The sequence below is a fragment of the Phytophthora infestans genome, genomic scaffold (genome assembly GCF_000142945.1).
Source record: "Phytophthora infestans T30-4 supercont1.20 genomic scaffold, whole genome shotgun sequence".
NCBI classification, from domain to species: Eukaryota; Oomycota; class Peronosporomycetes; order Peronosporales; family Peronosporaceae; genus Phytophthora; species Phytophthora infestans.
This window is the reverse complement of record NW_003303739.1, coordinates 1,715,530-1,737,596: the sequence shown is the minus strand read 5'-3', so window position 1 is coordinate 1,737,596 and position 22,067 is coordinate 1,715,530. Positions and strand designations below refer to the sequence as shown.

The window sequence follows — 22,067 nt, the reverse complement described above, 5'->3', positions numbered from 1 at the left end:
CTAGCCTTGTTCGGCTTCATTCTGTCGTATAGTCTTTTTGCTACTGGGTCTCGCCATGACGGCTTGGCCATCGCTGAGCAGATGGAGAACGTGATGACCAAGATTCAAGATGAAGGTTGGAAAATAGGCGCTGTCGCTACCGACAACGCTGGGAAATGCAGACGTGCCCAGCGAATCTTAAGCCTCCGCTGGCCCGAGGTTGTGTTTGCTATCTGTTTCGCACATGAGCTTAATAATTGGTGAAAGCAGTACCCAAGTCTAATTTCGCGGAGGTCCCGAAGCAAGCGACGGATGCTATGAACGCTTTAAACGCGTCATCGGCAAAATGGTTGGTTGAAGCGCAAGAATATATGGCATCAACGTATGAATACAGTCTCAGTTTGAAGCAGCTTTGTGAGACTAGATGAATTAGTATGCACGGGTGCTTTGCGTCATTGCTGCGCATTCGCAGTGCCCTCGAGCTTCTGGAGCTGAAGTATCGAGGCACTGGCGATTTCCCCGCTGCTCTTCGCATCTTTGCATGTCGTTCATTCTGGAAGTCCCTTACCGTCTTACCCCGCACAGAGCGCCCAGGCTTACTAATAAAATATAGCGCCCAGTGAGCGCTTTATTCGTTTTGAGTGCCTACCGTCTTACCCCGCATATAAGGCATATGTGCTGTAAATGAATACAACACTGCTGGTGTGTTATATTCGTTTAGAAAGCCTATGTGTTGTACAACGAACAAATTGTTTGATTTTGAAGAAGCAAGTTTGTGGGTCCTGGAATCTGGCTTGGTCGTTGAGGTTTGACCCTCCTACGCGATCGGGTAGGGCTCAAACCCGCCTGCGTGCAGTTCACATGATGTTGTGATTGGTAGCGGGTCTTTTCTTTCTGTTCTGGCTGCGTTGTATACGGAGATTTTGCTTGTTAATATTATGAATTCTACTATTGTTTTTTTATAAGAATCGTTTGCACAAATGCATTACATGTAATCACGTGTATTATATTATGTATCCACCTACTTTCACTGCGAAATATGATCCGGAGCAAACCAAGCACAGCGTTTTCAGAGGATTTTCAACCGTTTACGAGAATTTGGACACCAGCTTGTTGTCCTTTTCAGCAGTACGTACCTATAGCTACGTCGCTCAGCACTCATGGCTGTGTAAATTATAAAATAAGAGAGCTAAAGCCAAGTACAGCAGCACCGACAAGTTTGTTCAAAAGGGTGGTTGGTTGGGAGCTCTCAAAGAATATTCATTGGTTGGTACAGCCTTGTGTTTTAAGTAGGTTTCAGCCACATGTGTTCTAATTAAGTAGGTGGTCAAATTGAGGTTTAAGCTAGATGTCGAGCGAATCCCGTATTTTATTTAGAACACATATGCCGTATATGCGGGGTAAGACGGTAGGGGCTATTCTACGAACAAACTTCTTAGCTTTGAAGAACGCACAGGTCAGGTGGAGATTATATAGCTACAAATATATATGAATGCACGTCACTTTATTATGTGCTGACGGCTCAATTGGTCGAAGCATGGATTGGCATACTGCTGGTCCATTAATCGATTCTGGTTGTGTCAGTTGAGGACCCATCAGGGAAGATGTACATGTAATGCCCCGCACACAAAAGATATGTCAAAGCTACTCAGATATTTTTAGAATGAGCAGTTGAGCGTTGATGGTCTCAGCTACAATAAAAGAATTGGTGGAGAGTAGATTTCTACATGCATTAGAGTCGTTCTAAAAGCATTGGCTTAGAGCTCATTAATTTAATAGAACCCTTCCCGCGGTGTGTCCTTGTATTCTACTTTACGTTGTAATCGAGGTTACACACTGCTCTAAACCACATCATAACATTTTTTAGTACGCCTGGGCGCTTTGTGCGGGGTAAGACGGTAGTTGGCGCAGAAGAAGTCATGCGACCGCTCTCGTATGTATGCGTCACTTAAGCTGCAGAGAGACGAGAAAAATGGCGGATGTCGTTGTGTGCTACCTCGACATTTTTGCAGGCTTTTCAAAGCGTCCTCTTGGTAGACACAATCTGATTAGGGAGGTGGAGAAGCGGTGGCATCAATGTGAGCAGCCTTCAATGCTTTTGGCCCTCTTCCTGCATCCCGCGCACAAACAGGCCCCCAAAATCCTCTTGGACAAAACACCACTGACCACTATGGGCTCACTATGTCGCATTGGAGTATACTACTTCAAGCGTTTCAATATCGACAAGGACGATTCTGACCTGTTCGAAGATTTGCTGAGGTGGATCAAGAACGAAGACAGAGCGATTCTTTCCTTTTCAAGGTTTAGCTCGATTCAAGCTTATTGGTAAGTTATGCACACGGACAGTCCAGAGAGCAAGCTACCCGCACTGGCACTCACGATTCTCTCCATTGCTGTAAACACCGCTACATGCGAGCGGTACTTAGCGAGTTGGCGCTTATTCACATCGTCAAACGCAATCGAATGTCCCCTGAAAGGGCTCGAAAACTGGCGTTGTTATGGAAGCGAGTACGCGAGTATGGTTGCGAAAATGATAGCCTGAGGGCTGCAAAAAGAAAAAGGCTGACTGATCCTACCGAACGTATAACGCTGCGTGATCGGGACGATCGCTTTGGCTCAAATGAAAAGGAGCAACCGGATGACGAGAGCGTGATTGGACCCGATGGAGCATATAAGCACTGGAACAGCGTCCTTTGTGAACTGGAGAAAAACGATGACCCCCCGATGACAATAAATAGCGACGAAGTTGGCGAAATCAGGTCCGCGCAAGAGATTGCTACAACGGATCCCGCAGAAGCTGCTGAAGCTGAGAAGAAACGGTTTGCTGCTCAAGTGAAGAAGATAAAAGAACAGTCATCGGAACCGGTGCCAGAACGAGATCAGCGCCCATTTTCAACACACAATGATCGACAATTCCCCCATGAAAAAGTCCCCAGGGTTGCGAGGTCAAAAAGCCACTTTGGCGAAGTAATCGAACGCGTCGAACGCATCCAGATCACCATCGGCCCAACCAGGTAATTGCTATTTAAAGAGTTTTATATCAACGACTAGGTACTGATCATTCTATTGTTCTGACAGTATGGCACTTCGCGAGCCCGCAGTCTGTTCGACCCAATCGGTAGGAGGCCTAAGCCCAAGTATCAACAAATATATATATATATATATATACAATATTGAATGCACGTCTTACTTCTGAATTTGTCCTACTTCTGAATCCGTCTGTATAGCTCTTATACAGAGATCTAGCTAGTGTTGATCTGCAACGAACACCATTACAAGCATTAATTTTCAGATGCTCTGGGTTCGACATGGAGCTTACTGTCAAATCGAGTTTTAGACGTACGTTGCTTTCGTGAGCGTGCATATCAGATTGCTGTCGGAGTAGCTGCACTAAACGCACGAGACGCCAACGATATCTTCATTTTCACTTCACATTTCCAGTCTGCTGCTACAGATCAACTTAGCGGTAACGTCATATTGGGTTAGCGTCTGCTTCTGGTAGTTTTGCGGATTGGTCATAGGACAAACCGGCTTACTTCTCAGCTCAGGTATGTTAGCATTTTGCGTCAAGTCATCTCTCGCCTCGAGCTGGAGCAACCGGTTGACATTCGATTGGGCTGTGACAGTCGTTGTGTAGTGTATGCATGCTCTTGACAGAAAAAACATAGTTTTAGATTTGGTAACCCGTGATATTATCTTGTCTTGTTCGAGTGATCCATGAGCCAACTCAACAAAGGTGCTCCAGCTTGACCAGTAACAAATTAGCTACGACATATCCACCGTTAGAGATACTGAAACAGATATAGCGGACACTTAGTTATCTGTCGACTCCAATTGATAGGGCGCACAAAGTAGACCTACTGCCTTCGAGATCTGCCTGCGCTAGTGAGACCGGCGAATTACAGTGCCTCGCTGGGATTGTCCTGGTCATCACTCAGAAAAGCATGTAGCACGCACAGTTGATGACCTTCGCCCCAGCGGTGGGACGCCCAATCTCGCTAGATCCAAAGCAACGTAAGGCGATGATCTCGGTGTGAAGTGTGGAGGAAGAGCCAGGACTGCGTCCAGCTCAAACCTGAGGCTCAGGTGCCTCCAGGACGCGATGCTCGCGTCCAGAAGCCGGACTTCGACGGACCATTGGCTGGCGAGCCGCCAGCCCCATCCTACTGCTAATCCTACGAATATATATGTTACCGGGGTTTTTCCGTGTGCTGCTACACACTCGACAACTTGCGCCGTCAAGAGCAAGCAGCAGCACTCGGTTTTCTCCCCTGCTGGACTTTCAGTCCCTGCAACTTACTGTTGTTACGACTACTTCCTTCATCGCAATGGTCACCACTCGGCGTAGCCGAGGAGCGACCATCACTCAGGTTATGAGCCCAAGAAGGAGAGCTGGAAGCCCAGTCCGGAGTACGCAGAGCTCGCGCGCGTCCGACGAGTTGCAGTTACCTGCAAGAGCAGACGAGACAACGTCAGACGAGACACATGCGACGTCACAAGCGTCATCAACCCGAGTTGAGCAACAACTCGAGCTCTTATTGGCCCAATTTGGTACCGTTATGACTACACTGACCAATCAGCAGCAAGTGCAGAACATTCCAGTGGAAGCATCTACCCGACGCCCACAAAGGCAGCTCATTCAAGAATTCTCAGCGGCTCGAGCACAACCGCAGCGAGTGCCGACGCCGTACGGGCCCCGCCGAGGAAACCCAAGCACAGAGGAACTTACCGCCGACGCCAGCACGCGTCAGAGCGAGCCGCCAAGAAACCCAAGAACGTCCGAGGCTGCAGCGCAGCCAGTCCAGACCGAGGCCGGGACCGACTCCGCTACGGACGAACCCATGGTTGGAGACCACAGATGCACGCGGTGCATGAACCAGAGCGGACACGTGCAGTTGAACGCAAGACTTACCGATACCAACTACCAGACGTGGCGCGTCGAGATTTGCTCCATTCTCGACGTCGCACACCTCTTGGACCCCATCATGGAGCGCGAAACGATGGCAGACCAACGTAACGAAGGACAGCGCGGCTGTTTCAAGCAACGACTGGGTGTTGCTCAACGTGAACTTACGATGGGACTTAGTCAAGAGCTACAGATGCGATTTACAAGTGTTATTCAACGTGCTGATCCTATCCTACTGTGGCGAACACTGGAAGATCATTTTGATAACCATCCTGGAGTAAACAGCGTGTTTCTCAAGCGAGATATGCTGAATCGTCGCCTGCAACGTGACGAACGACTTGACGATTACATTCGTGACATCGACGACTACCAACAGAGACTTCGCCGCGCGAACAAGCAGCTGCCTGAGCAGGAAGCCGTCTCTATCCTATTGTCGAATACAGTGGGTGTGTACCCAGCGGTGGTAAACGAGCATGAAGTACGTATTGGACGTGATGAGTCCATTACGTGGGAGCAAGCGATCGAGCGCCTTCGACTCGCTGACCACTCACGCCAAGAGACTGAGCTACAGCAAGGACGTGGTGGAGGTGGACGTGCCGTCCAGCGAGATGTTGCATTTGTTGGTGGCCGTGGCGACGGACACAACGACGGAAGAGGACGTCGAAACTCGAGCAGCAGTCAAGCACGAGGCAACAACAACCGCAACAATCGTCGCAGCCGCAGCTCATCGCCGCGTGGGCGGAACAAGCGGCAGAAGAGCAAGAGCTCATCCAGTGCGAGGGATGACATCGCCAAGCGAAAGGCGAAGACGAAGTGCAACACGTGCGGAGAGCAAGGACATTGGAGTGGCGATCCTGAGTGCCGCCAGCGTGGCAACAATAACAACAACAACAACTCGAGCAACCCGCCGCGCAGGATGATCGATGTGGTTACTGTGAAGACAGCCAAGTCGGCTGCACCGACTCAAGCTGAAGGACAAGAGCATGTACTCGCGGTGCGTGACAACTTCAACTACAAGGACAAGGACAAGGACCAGGACATGGTGGAGTGGGTGTTGGATAGCGGCGCGCAGACCAACGTCTCGAGCGACCTTACCTTGTTTACGGAGCTACACGAAGACTCAGTTGCAGAGCTAGTCTTCGGCAACGGCACAACCGAGCGCGCAACTGTGGGCACAGTGCTTATGCAAGTGCTGAACGAGCACACGGGCAAGATCGAGGAGCGCCTCCTTGATGACGTGAGCTACGCCAAGTCGGCTGCCTACAACCTGATCTCGCAGACCTACATGCAATTCAAAGGAAACTTCAAGGTGCGCATCTCGCATGATCAGAAGACTACGTGGCTGGTCAAGGACACATTGAAGCTGCGCTTCAAGTACATCCGCGGGATGTACCGCATGTGGACGCCACGTCAGAGCAAGAACGTGATGAGCGTCAAGGCCAGTGAAGCTGAGAACCCCATGACGTTGTTGCACAACCGCATGGGCCACGTAAACATGGAGACTATCAAGACTATGGCAGGAACCTATAACTTTGGCATCAACATGCAGTCGAAGAATTTTGCTCTCTATGAATGCATTCCATGCTTAGAGTCAAAGACGAAGCGCATGAGCTACAAGCGCAAGCCGTCTCGCTCTGCAAAGCCCTTGCACAAGCTTTGTGTCGACCTATGCAGTGTTGGAGTGGATACAATATCGAAATCAAACCAGTTTCTATTGATTATCGACGAAGCTACGAGATACAAGTGGGGATATCTATTAGCCTACAAAGACGAAGCCACGGAGCTGATTCAGAAGCAGATTCGCTGGATCCAGAACCAGTTCCCGAAGGCGACCATCAAGACGCTGTTCTCCGATGGTGGTGGCGAGTTCGTCAACATGCAGCTCGAGACCTTCTGCAAGGACCTCGGCATCGACACGCGTTCATCCAATCCCTACAGCCCGCAGGAGAACGCTATCGTGGAGCGCACGAACCAGACCGTCATGCGGCAGGTCAGATCTATGTTACAAGCTACGCAAATGCCTGTTTCATTATGGGGAGAAGCCTTCCTACATGCAATTGAGACGCTCAACAAGACGCCGACGCCGGTGTTGAAGGACCAGCAGTCCCCGTACGAGGCCCTGTACGGAGAGCGGCCAGACCTCAGCGTGCTGCGCACGTGGGGGTGCTTGGTGCACGCGCACATCCCTGATGATTCTCGGCAGAGAAAGGAGAAGCTCACTCCAAGGACGCAGATGTGCTTACTACTTGGCTACAGCGAGAAGACCAAGGGCTATAAGCTGCTGAACCTGCGCACAGGATCAGTGACGACGTGCAGAGATGGAAACATGAAGGCACATGAGAAGTACACGGTAAACACTGTGTATATTGAGCAACTTCTTGCAAACACCTACGCTTACGGAGACTACGACTTACCTGCGGAGATCCCGATCGTGCCGATCCGGACGACAATGTCTACGTACCTGCAGCTTCCTGCAGAGCTTGCAGAAAAGCGAGCAGCGGAAATGGCGAAGCTGGCTACTGCTGGTAAGAGCCAGGACCAAGGTGTTGAAGTTGAAGCCGAGTCTGCGACTCGAAGTGATGACCCACAGCTACCAAGCGAGGACGCTAAGAAGCCAGCAGCTTCAGTGGGAGGTTCCAAGCGGAAGAACACAAAAGGCAAGAATAAAGCGAAAGCATGTGCAAATCGAGTGGGAGCCTCGAAGGCCAAGGACAGTCGACGTGATGCTCACGAAGACGAGAGCTGGGAGCCATGCACGACGCAGAAGTCGTCGCCAGACGACAGTGCAGCTACGTCGCGACCGAAGCGGAAGCGACAACCATCCGCCCGACTCAAGGACTACGTAGTGACGAATGTGACGAAGCAGAACGTCGAGGATGTGCAGATCCCCATTAGTCACAAGCATGCGGCAAGGTCAAAGAAGTGGAAGGAGTGGAAAGCAGCGATGCAAGTTGAGATGGACTCACAGCAACAGCACGAAACTTGGGTGCTCGTGCGACGCACGGAGGCCAAGGGCAAGCGTGTCATTTCGTGCAAGTGGGTGTACGCGCTCAAGAGAGACTCTACGGGCCGGATTAAGCGATATAAAGCTCGACTAGTGATCAGAGGCTTTCTACAACGCATGGGCATCGACTACAGTGAAACATACGCACCTGTTATCAGATTTGAGACGATCAGATGCGTGATCGTATACGCGCTGCAACGCGGATGGGCCATCTTGCAGTTCGACGTCAAGACCGCGTTCTTGTACGGTGACCTCGACGAGGAGGTCTACATGGAGCAGCCTCCAGGCTTCGGAGAAGACTCTACGCGCTATGTATGCAAGCTACAGAAGAGTTTGTATGGGCTAAAGCAAGCGCCTCGCGTTTGGAACAAGACATTGCACAAGTTCCTGACGAAGATCGGACTCGAGCGCCTCGACTCTGACTACGGACTCTACGCCAGGAAAGTGGGAGGAGAAGTCACCATGTTGCTCACGGTGTACGTCGACGACCTACTGCTCCTCGGCCCTAATGACCTTTGCGCTAAGGTTGCTATGCAACTCAGTGAGGAGTATGAACTCACATCTCTCGGACCAGTCAAGTATCTACTAGGCGTGGAGATACTGATCGACAGCGAGCGTCGACATGCGGTATTTTGCCAGCGGCAACACATTACGGAGGTGCTAAAGCGATTTCACATGGAGGGGTGCAACGCGGTTGCAACACCGGAAGCGCTGCGCGCTGAGGTGGTCACAGATGCGAAAGATGACTCCCCGCCCCCGTACCGAGAGCTCGTTGGTGCACTACAATATCTGGTCTCAGCCTCAAGGCCGGACATTGCGCACGCTGTGCGTAATCTCAGCAAGTACCTGTCCTGCTTCGACCACACACACTACGCTATGGGAAAGAGGGTGCTACGCTACCTGAGTGGTACTCAAGACCACGGCTTAGTGATGGACATTGTTATTTGGAACGACGTCAAGCTGACGTGTTACACCGATGCTGACTACGCTAATGACCCTGATGACCGAAAGAGTGTTAGCGGGTTCGTGACGTTCGTCAATGGTAACGTGGTTTCGTACGGATCAAGAAAGCAAGAGATTAACGCACAGAGCACAACGGAAGCAGAGTATATTGCCATGAATGAAGGCACTAGAGATCTACAGTGGCTACGTGGACTCTGTGAAGAACTATGCTGGGAGTTCGCGACTCCGGAGATTATCGGCGATAACAAGTCGTGCATCTATCTGACTGCCAAGCCTGGCAAGCACAGCAAGAACAAGCACATTATGAACAAGTTCCACTTGGTGCGCCACCTCGTGGAGAACGAGCAGCTACGGATTCGCCATGTTGGCACCGACGACATGATCGCCGACGCGATGACGAAGCCATTGCCGAAGGACAAGTTCGAACATTGCCGTGATGGGATGAAGGTGCTGCGCATCGACCGTCAGCAAGGCTCAGCTCGTTCAGTGGGAGCCAAACATCATCGCCATGCGTGAATGCAAGCTACTACTACCCGTTCATGCATGCGAAGGACAAGAAGGAGGAAGAGCGCTACCAAGGACGAAGCGTCGTGCTGCAGCGCAGCTAGAAGATGCCAAGAACATCGTGGTGAGCTCTACAAGGTGATCATGTTGAAGCTGCGCTTCGACTAGATCAAGTGGGAGTGTGAAGTGTGGAGGAAGAGCCAGGACTGCGTCCAGCTCAAACCTGAGGCTCAGGTGCCTCCAGGACGCGATGCTCGCGTCCAGAAGCCGGACTTCGACGGACCATTGGCTGGCGAGCCGCCAGCCCCATCCTACTGCTAATCCTACGAATATATATGTTACCGGGGGTTTTCCGTGTGCTGCTACACACTCGACAACTTGCGCCGTCAAGAGCAAGCAGCAGCACTCGGTTTTCTCCCCTGCTGGACTTTCAGTCCCTGCAACTTACTGTTGTTACGACTACTTCCTTCATCGCAATGGTCACCACTCGGCGTAGCCGAGGAGCGACCATCACTCACTCGGCGCCTTCAAGCGCCCTCTTCACGATCTAAGCGCAGTTCATAAGCTGACTTAGTCAGTGTACGCTGCGGAGCACCACGACGCTCCCGAGTTTCTCGATCTTGATAGTGCGTTAAGATGTACACGCTCAGACTATTGTTGGCACAATTCTCACATTGGACTCCACACGGTTTTTACATAAAATCACAAAAATCACAAAACCTGGTGGTGCGGCCACAAAACCAGGTGGTTTGGCTCTTCTGGGTTTTGCAACCATTGGTTTTGCCAGCTCTACTCCAAGACCAACTAGACCAGCAAGACCGTCGTAGCTGCAACAAGGGCGGACGCCAATCCTCTAAGTACGGGCGAGGTCGGATCAGAGTACCTTAGAGCAGGCTCTAGTCGTAACAGGGTGTGTAATGCTAAATGTCGATGTTATGTGCGGCTCATGAGATGCTAATGAATGATAACTATGTCGCGATGCAACGGCGCTCGAACGTGCTGCCCGGCCGTCCGTGATGGACTCTACAGGAGCGGATATAAGCAGGTATGTATCTGAGTGTGAACATGTGCCAGTAAATAGAGTTGATGGGTCGAATGAAGTGTCTGGCTCATCTGCAGATGGTGTCGCCGTGAGCGATGATAACGTGACAGCGCGAGTTGTTCGTGAGGCGTGCATCTCGGGTAGAGCGCAGTAGGTTTATCGTGGCAGCCTCACAGCGGTATCAGAATGGATAGCAAGACGAAAAGAGCGAAATGGCAGCATACTTTGACTCGACTGGACAAATTGAGCTGACTCAGTTTACGCCAGCAGACTTTGAGGTGTTCCTATTGGAAAAACGTAAAGCGGTGACGATTAGTACTCTAAATAGTTATCAACGTGCAACATAGGATATTTACCGCCGGAAAAAAGTCCCTCGTTCGGATGCCTACGACAAGCAAATGGCTACATTTTTCTCCGGGCAAAAACGCTTGCAAGCAAATAGATTTCAATCTAGAGCACCTAAAGAATCGGGGAAGGATCCACTGCCATACTCGCCGTATCAACAGCTTTGCAAGGCGACACTGGAAAGGCAAGACGCGGGGTTTGCACATTTTTTTCTAACAACACAATGGAACCTAATGTGCCGTTTGGAGTCAGTGCAAGCATTATGCACGCAGCATTTGAGTACTCATGACAATAGCGTGGGATGTACTAAGCATCAATCTAAGCCTAATCAGGAAGGATTTGGACCCAAGGATCCGCGCCACGTGTACGCGAATCCCCGTAGCCCTGCAACGTGCTGGGTCACTGCACTTGCTATCTATTTAGCATGTCGACCAACACAACATTCAGGGTCACTATTCCCAGGTTCCCGTATAAAAATCGGCTCGAAAATACTTTACGTCAAATGATCACACAAATAACTGGGCTCAATCATTATGGAACCCACTCGATAAGGAAGGGCGCTGCAACATTTTCGTGCAGTGGGACAACGGGAGGTCCGTCAATCGCCAGGGTTTGTGTGCGCGTTGGATGGTCGCTTGGTAGTGTCCAGGATAGATGCATCCGCTTCGAATCGGCTGATGATCGATATCTAGGTCGTGGGAGGCAGAATTGCTCCGAAGTAAAGCTGAGCTCGTGGCACGACCGCCTCATTTTAGTGATAACAATGCGCAATGTGTGGAGTCATATGTCCAAGAAATGTTTCCAAGTCTACAAAAAATACATGTGCACTGCAAGATATTCTCAAGCTCTGCATTGCTTTGCTCGTTCAGCATCATGACGATTTGAATGAGGTTCTACCAGCATCGCACCCGCCACTTTCGTCCTATTCATTTCGTCACTCAGAAGTTGTGACACAACTTCGATCAGAGCTAGTTTGTGAGGCAGCTTGAAGCTGGATGAAGTCAACAGGGATATCGCCTCATGTGGAGCTTTACAAACAGTTGCAGTGCATGCAAACCTCAAAGGACAAGTTGCCGCCATTACTTTTAGAGGGAATGTCAAATTTTATAGAGGAGAAAGACGTTGCCTCTGGCAATATAACCAAGGATCTGCTCGAGAGCACCATTAATACACCGAGCAACTCGTCGCCACCTCAGACAATGAAGACTGACAGTAAAACAGCGTACTTTTACAACGTCAAAGTTCATTTACTGCCCGAGTCGCTCGAATTCCCTTGTGGAGAACCTTACGCCGCCTGGATGATCTGGTGGTTTCGTGGTAAAGCACGAAATTACCCACCCCTCCGAAAAATTCGCCCTCACGACTTACGAAGAGCCGTACGTGCAAGCGCTTCTCAGATTGAACTAGATTAATCCGACATATTTGCACAGCCATTGCGACTGCAGGAAAAAAACTATCCCGGATGATATGACCGAGCGCCAAGCTTCAGGTCTCTATCGTGTGGGCATCAGCAATTTAGAGATGACCTTTTCAATCATAAAGCGACGACTGGAGGAACGCTCGTTAATCACTAACCTACGACGTGTCAGGGAGCCGGCAAAGAGACAGAAAACAAATTACCCAATCAGAACAGTTCAGGATTGCATTCCAACGTCTTATACAGATAAGTAAATAGTACGACTTAAATCCGAGTTTTGAACATTATTCATGACTTGGGGCTTTTGGTTGGGGTTGAGACATTAAGGCCGTGTTCGATCTAAGCTAAAACCAGCTGTAATTGTTATTAAAGAGCTGGAATGTCTCAGCCAGCTTTATTACGCTAAGAAACACAAAAAATGACATCCAGCAGGATAGCTCCAAACGACGGGTTTCAAAATTCAGCTCTGGGTTGAATTTTGATTCGTCCTCCTTTACCCCTTAAAACAGTGACAATAGTTCTAAAACCAACGGATGGAGCAGCAGACGAAGAAGCAAAGGGCGAGCTGGAGGCGTGTGGATGAAAAGGCGCTGCTTAAGTGCTACCTTGCAGCGCGCAGCGATGCTTCCTTAAAAAGTCTCTGTGCTCAATAGCCGTGGTAAAGGTTCCTTGAGTGCTATTTGCTTTTGAGTTGCCGCCTCCTGCATTTTAGCAAGCGCTTGGAGGAGCCACAGGTCATCGTCGTGCTGTCTACCATTTTTCCCTGGTGATTGGTCTTTTTTTCTTTGTCTACCTGAGTATAATGGTTGGCGGTCGCAGACGCCTTCAAATCCAGCCTTTTTCTGATGGAACACGATCACTTATTTTATCTTTATTTTACTTAACAAAATACTTAACAAAACGACTGTTCTACAGCTCTAGCTTATTTTCAAACAAGCTGGATTTGCCCTAAGGTTTTTTTAAAAGCTGTATAAAAATGAGACGTAAGCTAACATTTTTCGAAATGCCAAGCGGTACGCTTCTACTGGATTATGGTATTGTACGTTTCATGCATTTTGGCGGAGACCTTGCTTATCTCAACGACTTATCAAAGTTGGAACAGCGATTTAGTCACTTGACGAGTAACATATTTAAGGGGGTTGACGACTTTGAGGACGAGTTGGGCTCAGATAATAACGAATGGCGGACATTCGAACCGCCATTCGCTGTCTAAACTCATTAAAGTCTCTGATATCAACTGCTCAAGGCTCTGACAAGCATGACCAAGTCAAGTGATCTTCGTTGGCGGGCGGTATCATTGATACATGTTTACGACGTTGATATCACGCATGTTGCAAGCATTCTCGGTGTATCGAAAAGGTCCATAGAGAGGTGGTATGGGTGGTTGCTCAATCGAGGTACTGTCGAAGGAAAGGGTCGGAAGCAACGCACGTCAAGATGGCCGCAAAACGTGTGCCAATTTGCTCGTGAATATGCTCAGTCTCACCCGTGTTTCTACATCGACGAGCTGCGGTCAGCACTGAGAGCTCGCTTCCCTACACTGAGAAATACATCCGAAGCTACTATTTGTAGAGCCCTCCGCTTCGACCTGCACCTCACGCGCAAGGTGCTCAGCAAACGGGCAAGGGAGGCAGCTCCGGCGGAAATTGCGGTGTACTACAATAAGCTACTTCCATTTTACAATGGACCAGAGCAGCTCGTCTTCTTGGACGAGACAGCGAAAGCCGGTCGTGACTGTATGCGTCGGTACGCGTGGTCGCCGAGAGGTACCCCTGCCGTGGTGGACCTGCCGTTTAGACGGGGTGAGCGTGTCTCCGTGCTGGCTGCAATAAATACAACAGGGTTTTTTGCTTGGGAAATGACGAGGGGGACGTTCTCGCGCAGAGAGTTCCACAAGGCTTTTAGTGAAAAGATTGCACCATTGTTAAATCGGTGGCCTCTTCCTAGAAGCATTGTAGTTCTTGATAACGCAAAGATACACATGTATCGTGAACTGGAGGAATTAGTACACTCAACGGGCGCTTTACTCTTCTTTCTATTTCCGTATTGCCCACAATTAAATCCTATAGAGGTGTCATTCTCTCTACTCAAGCGGTGGATCATCAACCACGCCAACATGGCATTCCAAACTAACCCCGAGGCCGTATTAGAGGTTGCTTTACGAGATTGCACTCGTTCTAACGATTCTATAGGTAAAAATTTGTATCGAAAATGCGGATATTCAATCGATTTAGTTAGGTATGTATTTGACGATAGAGCAGATAGTACTAGATAAGTTATACTACAGCTTGCCTTCCATCATCGTCTACTCCGTCTTCTTCTATGTCTTCGTCGAAGTCGTCCGCTCTGTCATCTTCTACGTCAGCATGATCTAAATCAACTGCGTCTTCGGGTACGGCAACGGTACGTACTGCTCGTTCGCGAAACGGCGGCCGGAGATCATATCCTGGTAAACCCAAAACTGCCCGATGTTTAGGTCGATAGGTACTAGCACGCCGTTAATCATGATATGGATACGACGAGTCTCCGCATTTGCTGCGCTTGTCGCCGCCGCAACTTCGTGCTGGTGTTGTCGAGCGCGAGCGTCAATGTAGTTTAGCTGACGGAAGGTCTCGTTGTTCGGTTGAACAACTGGAGCATCGTCATGTTGCCGCGCTTGTACAGTTGCCCAGTACTCGAGCGATGCTGGCCCTGGGGTCTTTCGGTTTTCACTTCTCAAGGTCTCCGCTATATTGCAAGAGGCCTGGGCCATACGGACAGCTGTTGCCCGATGGATTGGGTTTGATTTTTTGACCCGGTTGACGTACATGAACAGAGCTAGCCGCTGGCTTGGACTCTTTCTTCTACCCCACACCTTCCGCAATAGCTGTGAGAACGCTTCTGCGTCCTCGGGTAGACGCTTGTAGTCACTTTGTCGGGCGTTCACAGTGGCTTTAATGTAGACGCCAGCATCTGCTGGCCAAGTCACAGCCGAGTCGTCCTTCACCAAGAGTCGCAGCTTCTCCTTAAGTACTGCGTACCCTTCTTCAACCGAAAAAGTCATAGCACGTCGCGATCCGTGAACCGCTCTACAGTCTGTTAGAGGCTCTCCGATCTCAATAGTCACCTCTGCGTCGCACTCGTGGCGAAGCTCGCGTAGAGCAGCCTCCATTCTCTAGTTGCTCTCGATGATGAAACTTTTCGTCTGAAGAAAAAAAAAACGAGTTGGTCGTTTTATGGAAAGCGATTTATGTAAATAGCAACAACGACTTAGACAGCGAATAGAGCGCGCAAAATCAATGAAGTGGACAATAATACCGATATGGTTATAATTCCCCTCTGAGTAATAATTCCTCTGTGAGAGTCCCGCCGATGAGACTCAATTGACCCATCTCCCTTTCGTCTGAGCTGCAAATCAAAGGTGCACAGCTTCGCAGCCACTCGCTTCAGTCCCAAGATTTCTCGGCTTCACCGTATTGCTGCTGCTGTCTATCAGCGCCCAAACACCCAAGAAGCTCTTCACCTCACACGTTCGCACCATGTCCATCACCACGACTAACGAAAAGCAGTGGTTCAGTGAGACCGAGGCCATGTGGCCGGGTCAGAAGCTCTCGCTCGAAGTGGAGGAAGAGCTCTTTCGCGGCAAGTCGGACTTCCAGGATGTGCTGGTCTTTAAGTCAGCCACGTACGGCCATGTGCTCGTACTGGACGGCGTGATTCAGCTCACTGAGCGCGATGAATTCGCGTACCAGGAGATGATCTCTCACCTGCCCATGTTCTCGCACAAGCAACCCAAGCGTGTGCTCGTTGTGGGAGGTGGTGACGGTGGCGTACTGCGTGAGGTGACCAAGCACGACTGCGTCGAGGAGATCGTCATGTGCGAGATTGACTCGATGGTGTGCAATGTGTCTAAGAAGTACTTTAAGGACACGGTGGCTACGGCCTTCGATGACCCGCGTGTGAAGCTCCTCCACGCCGACGCTGCCGTCTACCTGCGTGAGAACACGACCGAGAAGTTCGATGTTGTCATCGTGGACTCATCGGACCCGGTCGGTCCCGCCGAGGTGCTGTACCGTGCAGAGTTCTACGAGAGCATGAAGAACTCGCTGTCTCCAGACGGCATCATCTGCACTCAGGGCGAGTGCCTCTGGCTGCACTTGGACCTCATCGTGGACGTCATGCAGCGTTGCCAAAACCTCTTCCCCACGGTCAACTACTCGTACACGACCATCCCTACGTACCCTTCGGGCCAGATTGGCTTCATTATGTGCTCGCTCGACAAGAGTGAGGGTGTGTTGGCTAAGCCCAAGCGCACACCCGACGCCAAGATGGAGGAGACGCTGCGTTACTACACCTCTCAGATCCACGAGGCTTCGTTCGTGCTGCCCAGCTTTGCCGAGCGTAAGATTGCCACCGTGCGCAAGTGACGCTCTTAACGTGACCGACAGATTCTCTACCATCCCGACCTTAACCTGTATTCGATACAGAATCTTCAAACAACTGTGAAAAAGAGCGTATCCTTTTTTTTACCGTCTATCGTTTCCTTAACCTGTCGTAACACTCGTAGGCGCGGTTCTCCCGTCTGGCACGAACAGTGTGATCTTGTCAACTTTCCAGCAGAAGTCGGGCGTCTGCTCTTGGACAAGTTTCCAAATGTGCGGCACGAAGAACTGCTCCGGGTCCACCTCCTCTTCGTACCGATAGCTGGCATCGTCGTCGTCTAGCGAGGTTTTCGACTTTGAGGCGTCTCCTGTCCACGATCGTGCACTAGAAGCCGCCAGGAGGCTCACGCATTCTCCTCGGATAATATCCAGCACCATGTCAGTGTCAAGCACGTCGTCCGGCGAGGTTTTCGCATCCACAACTGCCTGGAAACGCGCCAATGTACTCCACACAGGACCGTTATTCACGTGCGCAGCGAACTCCGAGTGCTGCTGCAACGCGGCAAATGTATCGGCGCGATGCAGCAGTGAATAAATAAGTTGCGGGTTGCGCGGCAACTGTCGCGCCTTCAAGCACGACGAGATCACGCCCAGTAGCAGCCGGATAAACTCAACATAGGCCGACTGCTTCTGCGCCAGTACCTCACCCTCTTCCTTGTTTGTGGCTTGCAGGCCATGCATCTGTGTCACAAGCTTCGCTTCGTTCTTGGCCAGCATGTCGATCAGCCCCACGATCCCTTGAGCCGCGTACATGTGCAGATTCTCAGCCGAGCGTGCGAGGTTGGACAGCGCTGCAAACGCGTTCAGGTGGATGAAGCTGTCTTGGAAGTGCGTGATATTACGGAAGATGAGGCGGGTGAAGATAACCATCATGAGACTACCCAACGACACGTCCAACATGTAGTGCTCCTGGTACCACGATACGTTGGGCACCACCAACTGCGTGTGTGCGGTGCGAACGAACGAAGGATCTTGAGTGAACGTCAGCAGCACGATCACCAGCATGTACAGGCGACTAGGCTCAACAGACCGCGCGTGGTACAGCGTCTCCAATAAGGGCAGCAGCAGACGTTCCATATCGACATCACTCAACGCTGTGTCCAATATCATTGGGTTGGAATAAAGCAGCGTATACAGCATTAGATGACTCGCTTCGTAAGGTGCGTGACGGCCAATGACTTTGAACAGATCCGAGTACAAGAGCTCCAATTTCTCAGCGCTGGAGCTGGAAGTTGCCTCGCTCTGTTGCACCAAATGAGCTCTGGGGTCTTCGATCTCTGATACGTCGTGGGTGTCAGTGTCAGCGCCATCTGTAATACCACACAGAGCCCCTCGGAAAGGGTTGCTTGCCACGGGGGAGTCACTATCTCGGCAACTTTGGAGAAGAATTAATAGCAGCAGTACACTACGGTCGGCAAGTGGGCTTGCAGTATCCTCGCGGGTGGTAAAATATCGGATAAAACTCCACGGAAAGCGAAAGATCGACGCTAAAACAGGCAAAAAACGATGAGAAAAGGGCTGCTTGAAAATATCACACCCACTGATGTACCCACCTGCAATGGAGCCAACGCCCTCCAGCGTCAAATACGAGAATTGCTCCAGCTCATACGCCTGGTCGGACATCCCAGACATCGCAATGAGTGAGGTCTCCCGAGCTTTTCGTAGAGCAATCACTGCGGTATTCGAAGCAGAACTCGCCCCAGTAGCTTGGATCTGCTCGATACTATTCTGGAGCAAGCGACGAACGATAGCAGATGCCCAATATGATTTCTTGCCATCAGGAAGAGCGGACGCCATCAACATATAAAGAAACGGATTGTGTGTAAGTAAGTCACCGGCCTGTTTAGAGTGGTCCCGTGGATACGCCACAGGCGACAAAAGCACCAACAGCGTGTTCACAGCTTCCACGTGCAGATCGTACGTCCTATCACTGCAGTAACAGTACCAGTGATACAAAGGAAGGATTAAAGTAAGCAGGATTTAAGTAAGCAGTGAAATCCCAACTTTTGGCGATAGTGAATCGTACTTGGGAGGGAACTCAATGAGAGCCGTGAGCAGAGCATCCAGAAAGCGAGCAGCAAGGTCATCGGATGAGTCTTCTAGTGATACCTCATCAGCGTTTCTCTTGTTGTCAGCACGGTCATCCTCCATTTGAATGGACAGACTCTCTGTGATAGGCCAAAGTAGCAACAGTGTCAGAACCACATCAAGCCATGGGTACACAAGTGCTACTGACGTCTCATCGTAGCAGCAACAGCGTTGCTCCTTCTAGGCTCCGTCGTAGGTTTATGATTGAAATGAGCCAGCAACGGGCACTCGTCTGTTCTTTCTACAAACCGCATCGCGAACTGCCGAACCAAGAACAATGCATTCAGAGCTCTGTGCAAGTGCGTGTCAACTGTCTGCGGCTTGCCGTTCAAGGGGTCTAGTCCCACGACACCCGGCGCATAAGCTGCCAACTCACTTTCCGTCATCTTAGCCACTCTGCAGCTAAACGGTAGCTCATGGATCACGAAGCGCAGCAACACGCGGAAGTTCCCGGACTGGAGACTGTTCTGGGCTGCCACCGCGTGAATTTGTGACCACACTTCGCGGTCAGCACCGTATCATTGCAGAATCACTATTGCGATATGCTGCTTTTACTATACCTAGTGTCTCGCCATATTCGCGTGTCAGTAGCTCCACCTGCGCCTGTGTCAATTGTGGCAGCGGCTTGGGAGTCCCCAGCAGCGCGTGGTATGCCACGTCCTCGCGTGGAGCTGGCGTCTCACTCACGATCTTTTCAAAGGCAGCTTTCTCCTGCGCAGACCTGAAGATCTGCTCTATTGCCGCCGAGCCAGTGGCTGATGAAGGTGTCGAGCTCGACGCTCCCATTTCGTGTCGAGAATTAACGAACTGTTATTAGCAGTATTTTTGAAGGTAGGATGTTCTTATTGGCCGAAAAGAAGGCATGGCTACATTGAAGGGCACGTAGCCATTTCCACCTAGAAAGCAGGCTGGATGTGGAATTCGCATAGGAGAGGTAGGTGGTCCGACGGAGAGATGGTACTGGGCAGTGCGACCTCCTTGCTCGCGTCCTCGAGCGACATGAGCTCCATGAGTGCAGCCGGCCGCATCCTGTTGCAAGCCAGAGGTTAGTGCTGCATTATACGCGAGACCAAAATGAAAAGTGCACCGACCTAGGAGAGCGGTAGAAAATGTAGTCCAGTGTACCGACGAAGCGCGGCACCATCGTGCCATCATCCGTTATAGACTCGCCGTTGACGTTGGTAAACTTGGGTTCACCATCCGCATCATACTGTGCGTAGGCGCTTTTAAAGTGGTTTCTGCTCGTGATGAAGCTGTACACTTTGCTGTCTGGTAAGGAGTTGAAGTCACCGGAGAAGACGACTGGCGTTGATGCTTCCAGCGCGCTCGCAAACTCGTCGATTGCACGCAGCATTCGGCGTGATTGCAGCAGCTTCACGTCTTCCTGCATTGGGTCCCAGAACAAGTGCGTAGTCGCGACAACAAACTCTAATTGCGTCGCGAGGTGTTTAAAGTGGACAATTGCACCGACGCTTCCTCTGGTTGAAGCTCTCGTAAGCAACTCATGATCAATATCTGTCGATCAGATTAGAAGCAACAAACACAAGATTAGCAACTAAAGTCAGACCACGCGTTCTTAAGCGTAAAAAAACAGCGATAGCAGGCCCAGACTCACCCGACTCGTCACCGTTGGGCAGGTCCAGACTAACCTGCACGGACTCTTTCATCTTCAGCATCTTCTCATTCCAAAACACAGCCACACCGTCCGGTTTGGTGCTCGTCTTCTTAATGAAGATACTAATGGTAAAGACAGCAACGAAGCAAGAGTACTTGTTAGCATCATCTGACTCACTCTATCGACCAGCCCACTCGAACCAAAGACCCAAGTGTTGCCAACTCACCCTTCATATCCGAGCTTTTTCATCATGCCAGCCCAAAACTCCTTGTAGTTGTCCACTTCCTATCATAGCAGCAGTAATCACTTATCGCGTCACCCAATAGAAGCTGGCACAAAGCCATCCTTGGGGTCAACTGAAGTAGCGTTGCTACCTGCAGACAGATGACATCAGGCGAGACGGGCAGACTCGAGGCGAATACAGCTTCCTGCTCACACAAAACTCGTCAGCTGAGCTCAAACTATGGCGACGGTGCCTAGCCTTGCAACCCACCAACTTTTTGGATCTGTTCTTCCAGCGGAGCTCACTGGACTCGCAGTACGGGAAGAAAGTAGAGCGCACGTAGCACTGCGCAAGCACATTGTACGTCATGACCAGCAACTTCTGTGAGGTTTCAGTCACTGTATCACACAAAGTTGCATCCGAAGAGCACGTTAGTAGGTCAAAATCGCAATAACGACCCGAAATCCAGCCCACGCGAGCTCACAGGCGCCATCGCGCGGCAACATGCGCATTCCTGGAGTCATGGCTGATTCCAATGAAGGTTTTCGTACTTTCATAATATAACAGAGCCCGAACCGCACGCACCTTTTCATCCAATTGTATCAATCGATTCTTCTGCACAGTTTTCGCAAATCATAAGGCTTAATTTTCCTTTTGTGGCGTGTGAGTGGCTGAAAGCTGGTCAAGTGATTGAATGGCGAGCACGCTCTCGTCCAGCCAGCCTCCGATATCCCCGACTGCAAAGTAGTGCTGAAATTCACAAAGGCTTCCTCAATTCAAAGGTAAGGAATGAGCTCTTGTCCTGTGTGCGTGCAGGCCTCCTTGAACACGCGTACATCTTCTACACGTGGCGGAGAGCACATTGATGGCTACAGACAGGCAGTGATGGCGTTGACAGGCAGCGTGCACGACACACAGGAAATGACAAAGACAACAGGAGCTAATCAGTCGGTTGGCAACGTTTGTAGATGGTGCAGGTTACTCCCGTTGTCCGCCCGAAGATCGTCAAGAAGAAGGTAACGAAGTTCAAACGTCACCAGTCCAACCGCTTCAAGCGTGTTCCGGAGTCATGGCGTCGCCCGAAGGGTATTGACGGCCGCGTGCGCCGTAAATTCAAGGGCGCCATCAAGATGCCGAACATCGGCTACGGCTCCAACAAGAAGACGCGCCACCTGTTGCCCAACGGCTTCCTTAAGTTCGTTGTCAACAACGTGGCTGAGCTCGAGGTGCTTTTGATGCACAACCGCAAGTACTGCGCCGAGATCGCCCACAACGTGTCGGGCCGCAAGCGTCGTGAGATCATCGAGCGCGCTGAGCAGCTAAACGTGCGTGTGACCAACCCCAACGCCCGCGTGCGTGCTGAGGAGAACGAGTAAGCGCTCATTTCAACGAGCAGCTGATAACAGGAGTGACGACTCGAAGGACGGACCTTGTAGGTGCATCCACTTGAGGCGGAGCTTTGCGATGAGGACAGGAGCCAACTGTGAGAAAGCAAGGAAGCAGCTTCAGCCCCAGGCGATAAGCGATAATTCACGTTTGGCGCCCTGCTGGATTTGTGGA

General features: G+C 50.7%; 4 protein-coding genes across 4 annotated transcripts; 2 read left to right on the top strand and 2 right to left on the bottom strand.

Moving 5' to 3' along the window:
• Positions 1 to 15,496: 15,496 nt before the first annotated feature.
• On the top strand, positions 15,497 to 16,566 carry PITG_10866 (spermidine synthase, putative; the record flags this gene model as incomplete). Its single annotated transcript, XM_002901635.1, has 1 exon — positions 15,497 to 16,566. The coding sequence occupies one exon, from the start codon at positions 15,679 to 15,681 to the stop codon at positions 16,564 to 16,566; it is 888 nt and encodes a 295-aa protein (XP_002901681.1).
• Positions 16,567 to 16,683: 117 nt separating this feature from the next.
• PITG_10865 (dymeclin, putative) lies at positions 16,684 to 19,455 on the bottom strand (the record flags this gene model as incomplete). The annotated part of the gene is made up of 6 exons (XM_002901634.1): positions 16,684 to 17,223; positions 17,272 to 18,068; positions 18,135 to 18,511; positions 18,608 to 18,749; positions 18,818 to 19,141; positions 19,230 to 19,455. 6 exons carry the CDS (start codon positions 19,453 to 19,455, stop codon positions 16,684 to 16,686), a joined length of 2,406 nt encoding a protein of 801 aa, XP_002901680.1.
• A 34-nt stretch (positions 19,456 to 19,489) lies between these two features.
• On the bottom strand, positions 19,490 to 21,031 carry PITG_10864 (uncharacterized protein; the record flags this gene model as incomplete). The annotated part of the gene is made up of 7 exons (XM_002901633.1): positions 19,490 to 19,698; positions 19,761 to 20,159; positions 20,281 to 20,406; positions 20,511 to 20,569; positions 20,659 to 20,712; positions 20,778 to 20,905; positions 20,992 to 21,031. 7 exons carry the CDS (start codon positions 21,029 to 21,031, stop codon positions 19,566 to 19,568), a joined length of 939 nt encoding a protein of 312 aa, XP_002901679.1.
• Positions 21,032 to 21,271: 240 nt separating this feature from the next.
• PITG_10863 (60S ribosomal protein L32-1) lies at positions 21,272 to 21,994 on the top strand (the record flags this gene model as incomplete). The annotated part of the gene is made up of 3 exons (XM_002901632.1): positions 21,272 to 21,289; positions 21,476 to 21,879; positions 21,982 to 21,994. The coding sequence occupies 2 exons, from the start codon at positions 21,476 to 21,478 to the stop codon at positions 21,992 to 21,994; spliced, it is 417 nt and encodes a 138-aa protein (XP_002901678.1).
• Between the last annotated feature and the right edge of the window lie 73 nt (positions 21,995 to 22,067).